The sequence below is a fragment of the Pteropus medius genome, unplaced genomic scaffold (genome assembly GCF_902729225.1).
Source record: "Pteropus medius unplaced genomic scaffold, Ma_sr-lr_union100, whole genome shotgun sequence".
Taxonomy (NCBI): Eukaryota; Metazoa; Chordata; class Mammalia; order Chiroptera; family Pteropodidae; genus Pteropus; species Pteropus medius.
The window spans coordinates 6524963-6545429 of record NW_024348533.1 but is presented as its reverse complement, the minus strand read 5'-3'; the positions used below and the strand labels follow the sequence as shown (position 1 = coordinate 6545429).

Sequence of the window (20467 nt, the reverse complement as noted above, 5' to 3'; positions counted from 1 at the left end):
GGGAAGAGGGAAGGGTCAGAGAAGGAATGCAGTGGGTCAGGGGCTGGCAGTACAACTTAAGCTGTCCCAGCCCACATCCCAGGAGGCAGCTGTTAGTCAGTGGCACCCAAGCACTGGAAAACCATGAAATAGTTAAGAGATTTTATTCTAATAGCTATAATTACAGTGCTTGTTGTCGAAATGAAAACTGAAAACAAGTATACAAAACAGTTGATTACTAATCGTGTATTGAAAGCAGTAAGAGGTTCCACGACACCAGATAAACCAGTTCTGAGGTTTTCCCCAAGATAAAGTTTAACAGCTCCAGCTTCTTCAGTGTTTATCAAAATACAAAAGAAAAAAGTAGAAGTTGTCGTTTTTGATGGCAAATCTGACCCTTGCAGGCTGAGGGAGTGAAAGCACATGTGGGGGGGAGGGGGTTCCGAGGGGCTGGATTCCAGATGACCGGTCACCCACCCACCCGGCTCCTGCTGGTGAGAACCAGACAACCTGGAGCGAGCGAGCATGTGTGGGGACCATGGGGCTCCCACTCTGGCCAGAGCAGTCCCACCAAAGCACCCACGCTGACCCAAGGTAAGGAAGGCTGGGGTCCCTCTGTGGGGTCTGAGTGGTGGCCGCAGCCCAGCCCATCCCTGGGTGGTGGTGTAAGCACAGGTACAAGCACAAACGCTATGGGATACGGGATGACCCAGCGACAACAGAGCCAATCACAGGGACCGTATGTGACCATGCAGAACTTATCATGGCTGGTTCTGCCCGCTGCACACTTCAGATGGGAGACAGACCATGGGTGGACTAGACTCAGGCCGTTACTGTAGAACCTGCACTAGGCACATTTCTCCCTTCTGTATGTTCAAGTGTGTCCTTATCTTGTATTTGTAACTATTTTAAAAAATGCACTGAGTTTGGATTAAAAACCAACCACCAAAATGGATCTCAACACAGATCTAAAGCTCCGAGAAGGAGCGTTGGGCTGGTCTGACAGCGACTCCTGGAGGCCCTGGGTGCCTAAAATCCCTTCTCAGTACTAAACAGTGGGTTGATTCTTTTTTACAATAAAAAAAGCTGAGTAATATTGCATAGGAGTACCAGAAACTGCCTCATTGGAAACAAGAACTATTTACATTAAATAAAAACCCGGTTGCAGGCTGCATCTGCACATGTACAGCATGGTGAAGCACACTGGGACCGACCATGGAGACAGCTTCTGGCACTCACACCACAGGGGCACGTCTGCCACATGAGAGGAAAGCGAGGGCGGAAGAGGGAGTGAGGGGGGAGAGAGGAGCGTGGCTCACTTCTGGTTCCGGAGCTGATTGGACAGCCAGTCCAGTCCCTCATAGAGCCCATCGCCACTGGTGGCACAGGTGGCCTGAATGTACCAGTTCCTGTGGCGCAGAGAGTGCAGGCCCAGCTTGTCCGTGATCTCGGCAGCATTCATGGCATTGGGGAGGTCCTGGTGAGAGGGGCGGGGCGGCATGACAACCATGGATCAGGGGAAGACTCAGACTCCTCCCCACACCACTTGTGTCCCCCGCAGACCTCCAGCCCCTTGGGGTAGCTCGGCCACCCATAAGCACGTACCTGCTTGTTTGCAAACACGAGCAGGACAGCATCCCTGAGCTCGTCCTCTGCCAACATCCGCATGAGCTCTTCACGGGCCTCGTTTACACGTTCTCGGTCATTGCTGTCAACCACAAAAATGAGACCTGCCAAAGAGCAGGAGTCAGCACAGGTGCCAAGGAGACCCCACCTCTCCCACAGGCCATGGGCCCCTGCCCTCACCTTGTGTGTTCTGGAAGTAGTGGCGCCACAGAGGTCGGATCTTGTCCTGGCCGCCCACATCCCACACAGTGAAGCTGATGTTCTTGTACTCCACCGTCTCTACATTGAAGCCTGTAGGAGCATGGCCCCGCATGAGCACTGCCCTGAGAGAGCCTGCCCCCGAGCTGCCCCCTCTGCCCCCAGCAGCCTGGCCTCCTCACCTATGGTGGGGATGGTGGTCACGATCTCACCCAGCTTTAGTTTGTACAGGATGGTGGTCTTCCCTGCAGCGTCCAGGCCTACCATGAGAATGCGCATTTCTTTTTTGCCAAAAAGGCCCTTGAAGAGGTTCGCAAAGATATTCCCCATTCTGTAGACCGGAGGGAGTGACACTGGCCAGAAAAACCTGCAGAGACAAGGGGTCCCCAGGTCTCTTTCTGTGTTGCCCAGAGCCAGCAACTCAGAGACCACCCACCCACCCACCACAGACAAACAGACACCCTGTTTCTTTCTCCAAAATTTCAATTCCCAAAAGCTACAGAAAAAGTTCCCCCCACTGGGCCTCTCGAGTCCCCTCAATTACCCTTAGAAGGGAGAATCTGATAATCTTAGGAACAGGGCTGACAGAAATTTGAGGCAGCAGCTGCCATCATCTCAGGAACTATGCCCAAGGCCACATGGCAACTTGCCCTTAAGTTCACTCAACCTGCCTATGGGGACAATGTCTGACATAGGAAAAGGGGATGTTTACTACCTGATATCCATGGCTTTCAAACGAAAGCCAGATTCTCTCCAATCTAAAACAAAACTTTTAAGGGGCCAGAAACAACTGCAACAAGGCCCTACTGTGTCTCCCAACTGCCCCACCAAGCTCCAATGAAACACGGCCCACATACCACGTGACAAATGTAGGGGAAGCTAGAGGGCTCCCTGGCATGGACCAGAAGCCAACTTGTCTTAACATGCTGAGAGCTCAGCACTCAGCCTGCAAGCAGGACATGGGGACCGACGACACCCGGGCACTGAGTCCAAGGCACAGCAAGGACCCCAGGGGAGCACTATCGGGGGGCTCTTTCCCACCAGCAGAAGTCCCAGAGAGCAGGGGCCTCACGTAGTGCAGCAACACCCACATGCTCATGTGAGAACACACATGCTATGTCCAGGCCACACTCTCACCCCAGATTCCCCTCACTCAGCAGAGCAGAATCACTGGGACATCACCGAGCCAGCTGCAACTTAAGGTCAGAGAGCCAGCAGGAAGGGACAGGAGGCTATGTCCTAGCCGGGGGAGAGTGGGCTCTTAGAGGAGGAGTCTCTGTCTCAGACAGCCCCCAGGGCATAGGAGCTACCCAAGCCTGGCCTGGCTTCTCCAGCCTGCAGCACTTTCACGCTTCAATTATTTTATTTCCAAGCAAAGACTTATGAAAAAAGGTCACCTCAGATGCTGAAGTACCTGCCCTCAGAGGTAACCACAAGCTCCCAGTCTTTGGACTTTGGACAGGTACTGCTGGTGTCAGAGGCCAGTGGAGGACACCGTAAAGGCCTAGCATAGGCATGCCCCACCACCCCATGTCACGCTGATGATGGGCTCAGGTAGAGTCACTATGTCTCTCTGCTATAAGTTTCTTCCACCTGAGTACTGAGTGACAACATGCACATCCAGCTTATCAAATGTCCACCCTCTGGTTTCAGCACCCTGACATTTCTGGCTGAACTAGTGCCATGACAACTGTCAAATGGTGCTTTTGTATCAAGTCATTCCTTCCAGCTGTCAGCATTCTGCTGTAAGAAACCACCTTTCCTTCCCCAGGTAGTGACATGGGCGTGAACTCTCACATTCTTATTTCACTCAATGTGTCAGAACCAGCTGCCCCATTTCTCATATGATGCTCTGGTGGCCCTGGACGTCCCCAGTGGAACCCTTTCCAACTGGCTTCGGTGCACTTTGACACTTTTTAAATCTTTTTGGTTTTGAACAATATTATCTATCAAAAAAATTTAAATTTAAAAAGATCTTTACTATAACTTTTCTGCAAACAGCATGCTTCCCTAAATAGAGTGAAAAACTATGGAGCACAGAACAGACTAAATGCATACACATTAATCTCAGTTCACTCCTGAAATCACTACCGATAAAGTGATGCCTAACCTATAAGGAAAAGAGAAAAGGGAGAAGACAAACCCTAGGAGCCAATGCTGTGTGGGTGGAGTCTGACCATGTGCTCAGCCCTGCAGGAGAGCAAAGGGACCTTCTTGGAACAACTCACCCTGGGGCTCTGACTCAGGTTTCCAGGCAGAAAGGGTGTGGGCGTATGCTGGGCTGGAAAGAGAGGGACTCAGTGCACAACAGGCCTCAAAGTAAGGACCTCTGTAGGCCCCCAAGACGGCCACACCCTATCTCCCTTTAAGAAGCTTCTACAAAAGTGACCAAAACAAACAAGGAATTTGGAAGGAGGCAAGACAGAGACTACTTAAAAGGGAAAAAAATAATTAAACAAAACCCCTAACCCACACACATCCCCAGTATCAACAAAGAAGGGATGTGTTGCCTGGAAAACAAGAACTGGATGTTAGGACACAGTGCAGACCTGACAGCCAAAGTGAAAAATTCACCAAAAAAATAGATAAGGAAAAATTGGGATAATTTGAAAGATCAACATCTACGTTGGGCATAGTGATGACTTTTTAGATATGAAACTAAAGACAGAATCCAGGAAAGAAAATTGATAAGCTAGACTTCATGAAAATTAAACTTCTGCTCTGGGAAAGACGCTATCAAGAGAAACAAAACAAAACAAAAAACGGTTGCAAAAGACACATCAGATAAAGAACTGTCTTCCAAAAACACAAAAAGACTAGTTAAAAACCAACAATAAAAAACAGACCGCCCAATTAAAAAGTGGGCCAAAGACCTTAACAGAGAGACATCACCAAAGAAGTACACAGGTGGCAAATGCGCACATGAAAAGATGCTCCCCATCATATGTCCTCAGGGAAATGCAAATTGAAATAATGAGCTATCACTACACACCTACTAGAATGGCCAACATCTGGAACACTGACAACACCAAATGTGGGCAAGGAAGTGGGGCGAAAGGACCTCTCAGCCACTGCTGGTAGGCATGCAAAATGGTGCAGCCACTTTGGAAGACAGTTTGGTGGTTTCTTACAAAACTAAACAAACGCTTATAACACATTTCAGCAACTGGGCTCCTTGGTACTGACCCGAAGGAGCTGAAAACTTAATCCACACAAAAACCTGCACACGGATGTTTAGGCTGTTTATCCATAATTGCTGAAACTCAGGAGCCAACAAGATGTCCTTCGATATGTGAGTAAATAAACTGTTACATCCATTTGATGGAATATTATTCAGTACTAAAAAGAAATCAGCCATCAAGCCATGAAAAGACAGAGAGGAACCTTAACTGTGTGTTAGTAAGTGAAAGAGGCCACACACTGGATGACTCCAACTGCCTGTCATTCTGGAAAAGGTAAGAACTACAGAGACAATAAAAGACCCATGGTTGCCAGGGGTTGTGGGGAGGGGAGGGATGACTAGATAGAGCACAGAAGATTTTCAGGATAGTGAGACTACTCTATGTGAGACAGCAGTGGTGGATCCATGTCAGTTATCTGTCCAAACCCATAAAAGGTACAGCACCAAGAATGACCCTAACATACACTATGGACTCTGGATGGCGACACGTCTACAGGTTCATCCGCTGAGACAAATGCACCACTCTGGGAGGGGATGTTGATCATGGGGGAGGCTGTATGCATGGGAAATCTATGTACCTTCCTCTCAATTATGCTGTGAACCTAAAACTGTTCCCCCCAAAAAAATTTTAAGAAATTTTTTAAAAAATAAATCAACATCTGGCTAAGACTGAAACTGGCCCACTTAATGCACACTAAATTCCAAAACACCAAGGGTCAACGTACCTCAAACTTAGTGTCCAGAGATCAGAGAGAAGCAATGCTTTCAATCTGTAACCCTATACCAGCCAAAGTATGGATTAGGTGTAAGGGCAGAGTAAAGATCAGGTGAGAAATGCCATGCTGCCTCAGGCGAGGGGAGGCCCAGGGTGATGGGGAAACATGTAGCAGGGGGCCGCCCACACTGCAGCATGAAGGTAAGAGTAGAGTTCCAGGAAAGTGGGAATGGGTTACCTGTGTGGTTTAAACATTGGGCTTGGCAATTCCAAGGAAACTGGAAAAACTAATGACAGGTACACAGAAAAAAAACCAAGGGTGAAAATGAACAAAAGGTGGTCACTTTAGGATGTCCTCTGGGAAAACATAAGGCAGTCACCACTTGGCTCAGCAGTGAACTCATCATGATACTGTTAACATTATTGTTAAGGCCACAACTAATGGTGTCAAGGGCCTACCCTCACCATCCAAAGCAGACATGCTCATTCAGAAATACAGAGTACAGTCAAGTGATCAAAGGGGCTGTCCTTAGGAAACAGGATAGAGGACTGCTATTTATGCTCATTTTATTGTTAAAGTATCATCTTCACAAAAACCAACAAAAACAGGCACCAGAGGTTATCTGTATCCTCCCTAACCCTCACTTGGGTGGAAGGCACATCTCCAGGTAAGCCCACCCATGTTTGGTGTCAGCCTCTGCAAGCATGCCGCCCCTGCCTCTCCCCCTGGCCTGTTCGTGAGCCCTGATTACCAACAGGGTTGGTCCCCAGCCCCCCTTGGTTTTTAAACAGATCAAACAAAGCTCTGGAGCCCCGTAGGGCAAAGGAGTCATGTTTGGGGGCAGAACCAGGATGGAGAGGAGCACCAAGTCTCAGATTTAAGAAGTTATGAGACACAGCACTTGGTTTCTCCCCACTACAAACATCTGTACCAGCCCTGCACCTGGCCTGTCCCCCCAGCACTGTTTACTGCTTTGTCAGAGGTCCAGACTGAACACGACATCTGTGGTAGCAGAAAAATTCAATACTCGCCACCAGAGCCATGCCATGGCCTCTTGGCACAGGTTCCAACTTGTGGGATGCCCAGCCCATGTGCTATTTCACCTTTTCCTCCACCAGGATCCCTCGACCTCAAGTCCTGTTTTTCAGGTTTGTCATAATGATCCATCATATTAGTGAGCAGAAAAGACACTGAATTTCTCAGAACACCTGCCCCACCCACCTGAGTCTGTACCAGCTCCTGACCAATCTAGAAGATGCAAGAAGAGTCTGTGGGCTGCATTCCCGCATGCAAAGACCTACAGGGCTAACCGCCAAGGCCAACGATGGGGCCTCCCTGGGGAAAATACCCGTCCCACTCCAATATATAAATCCTATGTGACTGCTTTAGCTGGAGAAATAAGCGCACCCAAGACCTCTACCTGTGCCCTCTGCATCTCCAACAAGCCTCAGTGGTTTCAGAAGCAGGGAGGCCCTCATCTGCGATCAGAGTTGTGCAGCGTACCTCTGCAGAAGGAAAGTCTGTCAGGTTTTCGGAAACCGTTAGAGCTGATTTATGTAACAGAATCTCTATAGAGTGAACACCACAATGACCTGGACAACTGGGATCATGAGCAAGACACCACCAATTTTAAGTGAGGCCTGGGAAATAAAGTGTGACCCAGGGAGGCAGAAAGTGAGAGCCAGACTCCATTCTGCTGTGGACGCGACGGACTGCTTTGCTCTTCTCTGTAAATGGGGGCTCAAATGGATGAATTCTCTACTTGAATAAAAAGATGGCTAGCATCAGAGTTTTCGTTTTGCCTTTTTAAAAGTTTACTGAAATATAAGTTACATCCGGTAAAATGTACAGCCCAACGGTTCATCACTTGTTTGAATATATTAAGAAAAGTAACAAAGTAAAGATTTCTCTGAAGAACTGATATATACTACCAAACACTTTAAGTTTCATCAAGGAGCAACTGTCTCTAGCAGTCACATGTGTGTTTAGATTATCATCCATCACTCACAAGCCCAGTTCATCCATGCCACACAGGATTTAATTTTAAAGGGGGGTGGGGAATCCCCTTCGTTCACAGGTGATATGGTCTTGTTATAATTGTTGCAAACTGCTTTGTGTATCACCTAGGGACTCCAGCACATCAGCTAAATAAAGCCTCAAGCCATGAACCAACACCCTGCCTGTCAGCCCGACATTGCATTTCTATAGCTGACATCTTTTCTGCAATTGAGTAGTGCATTGTATTTTATCACTATTTTACAAAAATTAGTGTAAGAGGAGAACTTAATGTACCAATACTAGTGATAAGTAGATACACCTCACAGTCTAACACAATTGTCACAAAGATATGCACAAACACACTCAGAATACTCAGCCTGGGACACTTAATGGATCTAATTAAGCTGACAGAACTGTCCTTTCTTCTCATTCACATATAATTGACATATACATTGTATTAGTTTCAGGTGTACAACACAATGAAGTGATATGTGCAAATGTTGTGAAATGATCACCACAATGAGTCTAGTTATCATCACTTCAGTTATATTTTTTTCTTGTGATAAGAACTTTTAAGACCTACATTAGCAACTTTCAGATGTGCAACACAGTATTGTTCACTATAGCAACCACCCCACACAGTACATTCCAGGACTTACTTAGATCTAGAAATTTGTAGCCCCTGACCCCCCTCCCTCCCCTGATCTGGAACCTTAAATAAACAGAAGATCTGGAACTTTAAATAAACAGAAGAACACCCACAATACTCCCAAACTGTATAATTCTGGTCACCAAAAGAAATAAAACTTTCAGGATGTTTCTGCAGGAATCTATCAAGCACCAGGCTGGCCTCTCTGCAGGACTCCTGCTCCCCCACCGGCCAAGGCCTGCATCCTAATGCTGGAGGGCTGGTCTCCAACACATCCTAGCTTTGCACACCACCTCCCACACCTGAAAGAGGGCACTACCTGTGAGGTCCAACTCTCAGGAGGAGCAACCACTGAAACTTAATTTAGACTACTCTTTGCAGGTTAAGATTCAAGGTAAAATCTTTAAAATGACAGCTAGAAATGAGTTTCATTCATGAATGTGGCTCTTGTTCTACAGTAACACGAACACCCAAGAACCCCTGTCACTAACTGAACAGACATACACCAACCACAAGGCCCACATGGGAAAAGCTTAACAGCAATTAATCCTACTCATCACTAACTACAAAAAAACAAAGCCTTTAATCGATGAACATGTTTATATTTTGTAGTTCCCCCTCATTTAGTCTTAAAGTTTTACTTACTATTTTTTAACATAACTGACCTCAAAGCAATTCACCAAACACTAATTATGTTCTGAAATCCAGAGGGGGCAAATACTCAGGTGGGCTAACAACATGAAAACAATATCCACGTGGGACACTGAACCCAAATGAAACCAGGATGGAGACCCAAAGCTAAGGCCTTGTTCAGAACTGCACCAGGAATAGCTCTCGCAGCTCTGTGCAACTGTCCTCATGGCAGACAATAGCTGTTCCTGTCTTCCTCTCCCTGATTTGTCCCTGGGAGGAGATCTTCCAGAATAAATCTACATTCCTGGCCCCCTGCAGCCATGCAGGCCCATCTGAGTATTCTGGTCTGTGAGATGGGGAAAAAGTGATGGACTAGATTCCAGGTCCTGCAGGCCTGGTGGTGGCCACCTGCATACTGGACCCTAATGAGCACCTCTACCCTGGCAGTAAGGATGTAGATACCCCTGTCTGACTGATACCAAATGTAGTTAAGACTGAAGGAACTTGTTACTAGAAAAAAATTAAAGAGCAAAAATACAATTTTGCATCAACCGACAACATAAAATGTACAACAAATCAGATTGAAAAATGGAGAAAACTAATTTATGACTAAAATGCAAAGTGGGATTTGAAAAACCATGGGCAACTTTAAGGCACTCAGCCACCCTGAAAAGTGTCCTACCACCTAATTTTGCAGATAATTAGTAGTTCTTCGGAAGTTTCAGAATTGTCTTTCAATCCAATCCCGTGGGAACCAGAGGACCAACAGGTGAGATCCGCTTGGAGAGCCTCAGCAAGTTGCTTAGGTGTGTCCTGACCCCAGTGCCCTTACCACACCCTGATTCTCTCTCTATGCTGTGCCCACGGAGCCCTTTGCTTAACCTCTGAAGCCAAGCTCTGAGACTACCAATTTCCACAGGAAATGGTCTTTTCCTCTCTATTCTTCTCAGTGCACCCTTTACCTCGACACATGACAGTACTCAGCAAAGGAGTAGCTATGCCAGGAGAATAGCACCGGGCACCGAGGTCAATAACACTCAGTGAACCCAGCTGACCGAGGGCAAAACTGGAGGGCTGCAACAAGTGTCTGCCTTCCACCCACCTTATTGGTAAACTAGGTCTTAGAGGCCCCTGGGCCAAGCAACGTCAAAGTGATACTGGGGCCCTCTCAATGCAGACACGCACACATTCAGATGGGAAGCCCCCACATTCCTGACAGAGAAGGCTGGCGCACCGGTCACAAAACAGTCCTGGGTTTCAGTTCTAGTACTGAGAACATGAAAAGAGAAAACAATTCAGGATTCTGATTTCTGTTGTGAAGTAAATCACATTCATTTCTTGATGTCATCCCACTTATGATGTGGTCACCGCAAACACGCTGCAGACTCTGCAGTCATCATGTAGTGGCCATCACGTAGACACAGGCCCTCCCCAGCACAGGGGTGGGGCTCGCTTCGCAATCTTGAAGAGAAAGGGAACTGCAACCTCAGAGACCCTCCAAGTGCTCAGAGCAACAGGCAGACCTGAGGCTTTCTCACCTGGGGGCTTTGGTGAGCGTTTAAGCCAATCTCCAAAATTTGATTTTTGCCTTCAGGGAACTTTCATTTTGAAAACAAAAATTTAAAAACTACAACCCCAACCCTTTATCTGAGAGCCAGCCTCTGGAGGACACAGAAGTGGAAAGTGTAGCGTGAGCTGAAGCCTCTGTTGGATCCCCCCACCTTTGAGGCAAGCCCTCCCACCACCAGACCTGCCCCCCACCTCCTGTGACCTTTGCAACACTCAGAGGCTCAGGATGCACTCTGCCTCCCCTTGCTTGAGAGGCCACAGCAACCTGTCAACAGGCCTCTTCCAACTTCTGGTCACACTTCAGATAGGGAAGCCCTAGTGGCAGGGTTATCTCACACACATGCTCACATCATGCTCTGCTTAAAACCTCCCAGCGGTTCCACTACACTCTGTGTCTTGCACTTTCACACCCCAACACCGCCCCCTTTCAGCCATTCACTCGCAGGGGAGTACCACTCCTACACATAACCCCCATTTTTCTATTCCCCACTAGACATTCTCTCTTACCCCCGGACCCCAATCCCATTATTCCCTAGACACCCAGATCTCCCACCAAAATCTAACCCTCCAACATAAAGGGCCTGTCCTTCTCCACGTTAAACCTGAAAAACTTCTTCCCAGCTCCTTAGACCCCAAACCGGAGACACCCACAATCCCTCTCTCTTTCATCTCCGAATGTGTCTGCTTTACCAGCAAGTCCCACCTCTCTCCCCTTGAATGGTGCACCCCTACCATCACTCACCTCTACCACAGAGTAGTCATCTCATTTCCCCTCTGGAACCTCAATAGCCTGTTGGATAAATCAGATGACTGAACACCACACGCTAAGTCAGGGTCTATACACAGGTCCGAACCGGCACTCCATTGGTGTTTCATAAAGCCATTTCGCAAGGAAGCTAGCATACAACACAACCAACATATGCACCGACTGCAAATCACCCAATACATTTCCTAACTGTAATGTAACAGGGAAATGAAGGACAGTGACTTAGAATAAAATGCGTGCTTCAATGTCAGGCACGACCATGCCGCCAGCTCAAGGAGGCTTTCAGAGAACCAGCTTACAGAGCCTGCCACGATGCCCATTGCTGGGGCTGGCACCTCAAACACTCAGGGCCTGGTGTTCCCGTGGAGCAGAAAGAGAAAGCAATTCATGGTAAGGTTTTGCAAAGAACAAATTCCCCCCCACCCATGATTTACAAGGAAGCTGTTTTTCTGGAAAATTCAGCAAGTCTATTAAAACCATGCAAAAAAAAAAAAAAAGTGTTGCCTCTCTATATAATATAAAATTAGCATTAAGACGAAATTCACACAGAATGCATTCTTGCAGCTCTCACAAATTCCCCAAAAATACTCTGGAGAGCCAGCCCCTCCAAGGCCCACTGGCACACACGAGCAGGCTTCCCTCCCTTCTTCACTCACTCTGCTACTGGCAGATTTCCAAAACCACCCCAGGGCCTCTGCATTCACTGCTCCTCTGCCTGGGAGAAGCTTCCTGTTTCTCCCACAGACCCACAGGAACCCTGCTCCCCCACACCCCTTATCCCCAGCTCATGCCCCACCCTCCTCACAGGCCACAGGCACTTAACGCCTGCCCCTTTCTTGTGTTCTGTTAGCCTGCCTTCTCATTCTGCTCAGTGCCAGGGCCCTGCATCCTGACCCAGCTCCTCACTCTGCCAATGGGGCCTCCTGTGCCCAGAACTCACCTTCTTCCCTGCCCCCACCACCTATCTCCCACCACCGGTACTTCCCTGGGTGGTCACTCAAAAGAGTCACCATCAAAGAAAGGAGAAAATAAGTGTAAAAGAGCATTCACCAGGGTCCTTAGGGATTAAAAACCAAATATATGAATCATACCTGTCTGCAAATATGGTTTTCCTAAAAATTAGTTTGTCAAGAAAACGCTATCAAGTCAACAATGAATTTCATGCTGGTTTAAAATTATATGTGAGTGGTGGTCTGAACATTCCTTTGACATTCCAGTGAGACCAAAGCTGTGGAGACAGTGTGACTGACCACTCAGGGCAAAGGTGAGCATCCCAGCAATGTCCAGTACATAGGTGAAGTATGTGCACAATCTGCTTCCTATACCTGCCCTCAGGTGCCTGCAACTGGTGACTCAGAATACATTTTCACTGATCTCCCCAGGAACTGGCAAGATCCTACAACACTTTGATAGAAGAGAAATGCCAAAAGCTGTAATTATTTTGAGCAAAGATTCACCACCAAAAGTGACAAAAGATGTAGCATTTTAAATATAAATTAATGAATCCAATCAGTTAATTAGAAACTGCATGCTCCCCTACAGAGGAGAGGAAATGTCACAGGAAAACACTGTTAACAGCAATTTTAAAAAGACTTCTCTTGTTCTGAATCCTATGATCAAAATGCTGGCACATATAACTTTGCTTTCATTCCCACTCTTCATGAATGAGTCAAGGCAGAGTCTTGAAATTGTTTTCTTGACCATTTGTATCTCAGCACGATTGATGGGATATTTAAAAACACTTCATGTTAAAAAAAAATTGCAGAATCTTAAGAGAGTTACAACTCTAAGCTTCCTGTTTAGCTCTCAAACGTGGAAATACAAAAATTATCTGACGTATAATACAAACTGAAAGACTTTAACTATTTTACATGACTTGCTAGCATCCCTTTGAGGAACAAAGCTTAAATTCTGATTAAACATTAATTAATGTTTCCAAAATGTACTATGCGCTTTAACTTCTGAAAATGTGCATGGATCATACCTGGGCCTCCCATTAATTTATGCCTTATACTAACAATCATCTCTGTGGCCTCAGAAGGTGTGTAAAAACATTTACCTCCTAAACAAAACCACTCCCAATTGCTATGTGTAAAATCTGCCTTTTTTTGGGTCTCTTCCCTTTCTATGACAGGTTGCCAAGCTCTTGTTGCTACTGTGCACAAACAAACAAACAAACAAACAAACAGGAAACAAGGGTCTGTTAGGGACAAGGCGGTCAGGTTTCTGCATCAGACAGACGCACCATTCTTTCCAACTCATGTAAGGAAGCTGGGGTGACAGGACCCTGGGAGAGGGCCTAAGAGACTTTCCTAGATTAAAGAGCTTTGATGTTTTTGTGTTAAATTTTGCCACTCTTCCCCCCAGCTAATCAGACCATCTGATCCATCTGAGAATTCTGAACTACTCTCCAGAATGTGATACAGCTATAGTTGTGACAGATGTAGTGCAAATATATTTAAATTTTCTAACAGAAAAGGATAGAACCCAGGGATGAAGAAATAGAGCTGTGTAATATGTGTGACCTGGAGTCCTCCCACCCACACACACTCACACATCCCCAAGCCGTTCTTTACTTGCCAGTAGGAAGGTTACACCCAACTCACTGGTAGGTCAAAATTGTTTCCAAAAGACCACTTCAGATGGTGCTTGGAGGACATCTCTAACACCATCCACACCAGGAAGGAGCAGACAAAGTGCAAGAGATAAGTTACCCAATTTTAAGATCTCAAATGAAGGGAATTTTTCATGCTTCCCAACCGCCTCTGACAGATGTGCATTTCATTTCCATTCACCTAATTCTACAAAGGTTGGAAGATCAAAGGGGGGAATACTGATGAGACAACATGCACAGAGACGGTTGTGAATGGTATGGCAAGCCCAGGATAGAGACAGCACCGGCTCAGTAAACGATCACAACCCTTAACTTAGGAGGCTGCGGAAATGCTCGGTAAGCCTGAACTGTGGTCAAGAGCAGATTTAAATCCACATGTAAAGGCAATATTCGATATGGAGAATCTGAAGAATATTAACTCAGCTCTCTCAAATCAAGTTAACGTACAACTGACGAACTTGCACATGGTTTTTCCCTTTTTAGGTTTATTCTTGTGCCATTTGACTCTGGATACCACCCCAGAGGCCGATGGTCCACACGGCATTCCACTGAAGTCTACAGATAAATCAAAATGTACCTTCCTGTAGTTTCAAGCCTGCCTGGTCTTTGGCAGAGGCAGCTTAGCAAGGCTGAATGTCCTCTTCATATTGTGCAAGAGGCAAAGTATATAACTAGACCACATGATTTAAAAAACCAGAACTGTGAAGAGCACAGAACCAGTTTTTGCTTTATAACTTTCTCTCTGTGATGAACAGACAGCATGTGAGTCAGCTATGATCCAAACCAACTATTTTAGTCTTTTTGAAGCAGCAATCCTGAGTACTTATACCTGAAGATAGCCCTTACAGGAAACAGCATGTTTCTCATGCCCAAGTGATATGGATTTACTTTCAACAGGACATTTCTGAAGACAACTGACACCTGTGAGAAGGCACAGCTATGTTATGCTAATGAGAGAGGAAACCTTTGTGGGAAAGAAACAGCACACTCTTAACAAAGTGGCCAGATTTGTGATTAACATATACATACTTAATTCCTCTTAATTTTGAGCCCAGCTAGCTAGTATCACCATGTATTCAAGTTTTTACAGTTTTGGCTACTCAGTTTTGGAGGTTGCTCAAAACACTAAGTGAGGACACCACACTCACAGCCCCATGTGTTAGATACTGCGAATTGCCAAGGTAGAGGGCCACAATGCACCCTAGCATCTCACACTCCTTGGGACACAGACACAGCTGGAAACGCAGGAACCATCATGCAAACAGCCGGCAGAAAAAAAGTGCTGACCACTAGTTCTGAACTAGAACTAGAGCTGACCACTGGAACACCAGTAGTGGCACCAACTACACAACTCTCAACAGTGACTTCCCAGACCACCCCAAAGCGTTTTGAATTCCCTCTTTTCAATCCAATGACTTGTGCAATTCCGCTCAATTAATTTAAAACAGCAACTTGGTGTTCCAAGAAATGAGAGTGCCATCTAGCTCAGAAGTGCTGTCTGAGCTTACTAGCTATAAGTAACCGGCAAACTACAATTTTACACGCTGTAATCATTTCGATTGTGCAACAAAAAAGTGTTAGCGCTCTGCTAGAAAGGCAGCCTCGACCACGGACCAGTCGTCCCATAGATAAAGATTCACCAGCTCGTAAGAGTGTTCTCATCTCTGCCAACGGAGCCCAGGAAGCAACAAGCTTTGACAAAGGGGCCCGGCACAGGCGCTCCCACTCGGACCCCAGGCCCTGGCCTCACAGGACGGCTCAGGCACCCGGGCCCCACCCTGCCCGCCCTGTCCTCGGAGCAAACAGGAACTAGGCTCAAACCCTGGCCACTGTGTGACCTTGGCAGCGTCCCGGGCCACAGGCCTCAGTTTCCTGGTCCTTGAGACCCCGAGGAGTGAGGCTCAGCACCAAGCGGGGCTTCCTCGGGATCCCGTGGCCCAGCCGGACTTCCGGTCACCCGCCCTGGAAGCTCAAGGGGGCGCAGACCAGTGGCGGGGGCTCGGAGGACGGTAGGGAGTGACCCCAGCTCCGGCTTGGTCTCAACTCGGCCCCAGCCTCGACTTCAACATGACCCTTGGCGGGCGACTAACCCTGGCCCCAACCTCCGCCCCCGCCCGGCCTCGACTCACAGTCCAGTCCTCTGCGCCCGCCTCGGCCCCCAGATTAGCCTCGAACCCCGACTCAGCCTCGCCTCAGCCCTCACCGTCCTGGGCTCGTCTCGGTCCCCACCTCGGATTCGCTTCAGACTTAGTCCCCAGCCTCCCCTCGCTTCAACCTCGGCCTCACCATGGCTCCCGGCTCGGCCTCGCCTCCGCCCCGGCCTCGCCCCGGCCCTTACCACGGCACTCGGCCTCACTTAGGCCTTCTCCGCCTCGCCGCCCTCGCCGCAGTAGGCAGAGATTCCTGCAGCCCAGGCCTGCCCCCAGCCCCGGCGCCCACCTCACCCTCGGCGGCCGCGGCGTTAATGCTGCTCCGAGCCAGGCGTTGGTTTCGCTCCCACAAGATGGCGGTTCTGACGGCGGCCACGTCAGTGCCTGCTGCCGCAGGGTACGCTGGGGAATGGGGATGGCCACCCACGCCCCGCCCACTCGCCGCCGCGGCGCTCACGCGCAGACTCCCAGTGGAGGGCGGGCGGGAGTGCAGCATGGAGACGACGCCCCGCCTGCCGCCGCGCGTGCGCTCCCTCACCTCTGCGCATGCGCATCATCACCCCCTACCCGCGGGGCGAAGTCTTTACGTCTGCGCCTTGCGTCGCTGTCGGGGGCTGCAAATGGAAATCACAACCCATTTAGCGGATGCGGAGGGTGAAGCTCGAGTAGGTCCTTCCGTTCTGGAGCGGCGACGCTGAGATGCCAGACAGCTTCCTCGGCCAGGGATTCCCCACGGTCAGGCCGGCCCCCTGGTATTGTGGAAACTGTTGCCACCAGTAGGCGACCACCGGGGATAGGGGGTTCCCTGGGGCTCCCGTCCCCTGGAGATACCGCCGTGACCCATGCAGCCCAGTGCGCACCGGACAGCCTATGCGGGGAATCGGCCACCAGATCAAATAAAGAAACCATACAGTAGCAGATGCCAAGCAAGAGGACCCCTCCTCCGAGAAACCTCTCTGGGTTAATCAGAAGGGAGGCGAGGACCATCGCGACTTTTCACATTCTCCAGGCTCAGGGCCTGGCTCTGGCCCCCACTTGAGACCTTACTCTGGCCTCTCGCCGATCTTGGCCCCCTCCTTCTGCTACCTGAGCTCCTTTTCCCCCACCCTTGTGTTGCTGCGAGGGGTCCCCAATCAAGAGGGGTTGGGGAGGTTGCTGGGGGCTTCAGACCCGTGCCCTGCGTGTTGAAGAGGGTGCAAAGCAGATCCCAGCCGTCCAGGGACCTGCCCGACAGAGGAAGGCCTAAGGTGTTCTGGGCCTGGCGGGGAACCTCCTGCCCTCTATCTGCCCACTTTACTCACCTGCTCCCCTTGAGTAGGGCCCCCTCACTGGGCTGGGGCTGCTGGGACCTTAACAGCCCTCCAGGGGCTGCCCAATCCTCCCAGGCAGCCGGAGCTCCAGCCTCCCCCTAGACCTAGCTACCTAAGTGAACTGGACCTCTGCTCTGTTGTGCAGCGCCAAAAACACTCCAAGAATGCTCAAGCAAAGCGCCTCAGGGGTCTGTACCTCCAGGAAGGGGCACAGAACCTTCTGGTGGAGGTGGTTCCCTGCCCCGGAGGGCTGATCCACATGGCCAGTCATCTGCAAGTGATCATGTGTCCTTGGAAACACACGAAACATCCTTTGATTTTTTTTTTTTTTAATTGAAAGACAGGAAGGAGCATGTGAAAGGTATACACAGTTTAAAAAAGAACAAGATGGATTTCTGTGTATCTGTTGGGAAGTTAAGGAACTTACTTTTCTGGTTCTGTCTTGGCCCCCACTTAGGAAAAGGGGGCATCTCAGGGCCATGCAGGTACGGTGGGCCCAGTCTTGACCCTGGCAGGAGATCTGTCAGGGAGGCAGGAAGTGCCAGGCAGCTACCTGGGTAAACTGAGGACCAAGTTCTTGCCTGAGGTTAGGGTGCCAGGACTTTCCTGCCCCTCTTTTCTGGGGTCCTGGTGATGGACACGAGACAGACTGAGCAGAGTGTCTGTCCAACTTCTGCCAGGAGAGGGCGAGGTGAGCTAGCTAAGGGGCCACCAGCATCTGTGCCTCCACTGTCTGAAGCCTCCATCCCAGATCTTCACTCCAGCCTGACTACGGTGGGGACCTGGCTTGGGTCTGGGGTTGAGCTTCTTCCCTCTGGGGGTCCTTAGGCCAAGGACCAAGTCGTACACAAGGATGCTGAACAGTAAGGCCCCTGGGGAAGGTGGCTGGAGGGACAGAAGGACAGCTGGAGCAAAGGGGCAGGGGCAGGAGGGAGGGAGAATAGGAAATGTTCTCACCTTCCAGGACCTGAAGAGATGAGCCCTGGATGGTGAGGGCCGAATGCTTAGGGTGGGGTCTCTGCAGCTTCACCTGTGAGGTGGGCAGTGTTCATGCCAGGCTAAAGGCTCTTAAGTCCCAAGCCCTTCCAAGGTCACACAGCTAAGACTGAGTCCCCGGAACTCAGCCCCAGGGTGCCTATTGGCCACACCTTTGCTTTTTCCTCACACTGCCCTTCTTGGGACACTGAAGCTTCAGTGCCTCTGCAGGCTGCAACATTATCTTGGACTCTAGTGACAGGGAGCTCAGTAGTTAACACTCAGTGTCCAGCATTTTTAATCTCTTAAAGGGTTCCCTGGAAAATGGGGAGAAGGGAAACCCTTGCTCCCTGCACTCCACTGCCTGCTCTTGGCCCTGTTGGGCTGGCCTCTGTGGACCACCTGAGCCCAGAGTGGATCCTGCAACAGGTTTTTGTCTAGATGGGTGGGTGTAGAGAGGGCCTCACCCTTCTCTCTGCTTGGTTTGGTTCCCTTCTCTTCCAGGCCTTTCCCCAAAGCTCTCACATGGCCCTCCTGGTGCTGCTTGCAGGAATTATTGCTATTCTGACGGTGTAGGCCCTGGGAGGGAGCTTGCACAGGCCCCATGCCCACACCCAGGGCAGCCCTGCCCGTGGCCTGGCCTGGGCTGGGGCCAGCCAAGCTTTGACCCCTGCCTCTTTGGTCATATGGAAAAACTGAGCTTGCCTGCACCCAGCCACACGGCAGCAGAAGCCAATATAAAAGCCACAGCCCAGTTCCATGTACATAAGGCCTCTCACCTTGGGGCCTCACCTAAGCATCACCTGTTTCCCTCATGCCTGCACCTGCCTCAGTTTCCTCATCTCATGCCGGCCCCTCCCTTCCCTTTGTCCCTACTGTGGTCCCCTGGCCCCGGCCCAGCTCACGGAGCTCTTTCCCAATCCTGGGACAGGCCAGGGCCGTTCCCCACCTGGGGCCTTGCTTCCTTTGCCTGGGATGCTGTCCCTGGTGGGTGGCTTGGCTGGGCTCTCCCGGGCATGGTGGCCATCCCTGGAAGGCCAGCTCCACAGGGCAAGGATGTTTCTTTTGGGCTCCCCCCACATCTGGGCAAACAGCAGGTGTGGCGAATATGGGGCATCCTGCCCTGCAGGGCCTTGCTTGAGGGTACTGAGAACATGTCCTTGCTCTTAGGACCATTTGACCACAATTGAGCATTTTCTCCCTTGCGGAATGCAGACGACATTCTCAAACAGCCATATGCACAGGACCAATGACTGTCAGCAACAGAAACCTCAGATATTTTCATGTCACACCACAGCTGTTGCAAGAACCGTGAAATGTTATTTCTGCTCTCTGCTCAACTGAAATTATGAGGTTGTCAGCTGGCCTTTTGTCACCTCCAGTGCTGGTAACTAAGGCTGATCCGTGACAATGCTGCATCCTGTGCCCACTTCTGCACAATGATTCACTTACAGGTTTCCTGGCTTTATGGGAATGCAGGTAGAACACAGCAGGACGCACTGGAGTTGTGCAATCTGGTAAGTTCTGACAGCATTTGGTGCATTTCATCAAAGTAATAGAAACCTGTCACCCCCGAAGGTACATGCCAGAATAGTCTTAAAGCTTTTGATAACTGAATGTTTCTTTTGAAATGGTGCATCTTTTATTTTAGGCAGTGAGACGGCCTTGTTCTAAGAAGGGGTCCCATCTTCACCAGCCTGCTAGGGGGCCCCTGACACACACACAGCCTCTCCACTCTGTCAGACACTCCCAACAGTGCCCCAACACCTGGCAGATCTTGTACATTCACTTCCCTTTGTGGGACCTCAGCAAGTAGTCTTCTTGCAGGCAAGTAACCCCTGCTGCTCGCCCTGCTCCCCACGGCACTTAGGGTGGGGTCTCTGGGGGGAAAAGAATGTCTATGGGGGATGGGATGTGGGAGTCGTTTCTGTCACTCAGGCTGTGTGGGTCCCAAGCTGCAGCTCATCTCAGCCACCTGGAGGGTCACTTACCTTCTGGCCCCTACGTCTGTTTCTCAGTCAGTGGATGTATTAGTTAGGGTTCTCCAGAGAAACAGACTAATAAGGGGTATGGAGACGTATATGGGTCATGGTCGATCATGGG

At 49.4% G+C, this 20467-nt stretch overlaps 1 protein-coding gene across 3 annotated transcripts; it reads right to left on the bottom strand.

The window, feature by feature from the left end:
- Nucleotides 1-126: 126 nt before the first annotated feature.
- On the bottom strand, nucleotides 127-16528 carry ARF1 (ARF GTPase 1). Of its 3 annotated transcripts, none has more exons than XM_039880315.1 (5): nucleotides 16374-16528; nucleotides 1986-2170; nucleotides 1786-1896; nucleotides 1585-1709; nucleotides 127-1456 (listed from the first exon to the last, which is right to left on the bottom strand). In XM_039880315.1, exons 2-5 carry the CDS (start codon nucleotides 2131-2133, stop codon nucleotides 1295-1297), a joined length of 546 nt encoding a protein of 181 aa, XP_039736249.1. In that variant the 5' UTR covers nucleotides 2134-2170; nucleotides 16374-16528; the 3' UTR covers nucleotides 127-1294. The 3 variants fall into 3 exon arrangements, with proteins under 3 accessions (XP_039736249.1, XP_039736250.1, XP_039736251.1); XM_039880316.1 differs by having other exon boundaries at nucleotides 16369-16500; XM_039880317.1 differs by having other exon boundaries at nucleotides 16268-16458.
- Nucleotides 16529-20467: the final 3939 nt, after the last annotated feature.

Coding starts and splice junctions, on each gene's coding strand:
- ARF1 (XM_039880315.1), bottom strand. CDS start 2,133: ATGGGGAATATCTTTGCGAACCTCTTCAAGGGCCTTTTTGGCAAAAAA. Junction 1,710..1,785: donor CTACTTCCAGAACACACAAG/GTGAGGGCAGGG, acceptor GCTCTTTGGCAG/GTCTCATTTTTGTGGTTGAC. Junction 1,457..1,584: donor TCGTGTTTGCAAACAAGCAG/GTACGTGCTTAT, acceptor CCCTCTCACCAG/GACCTCCCCAATGCCATGAA.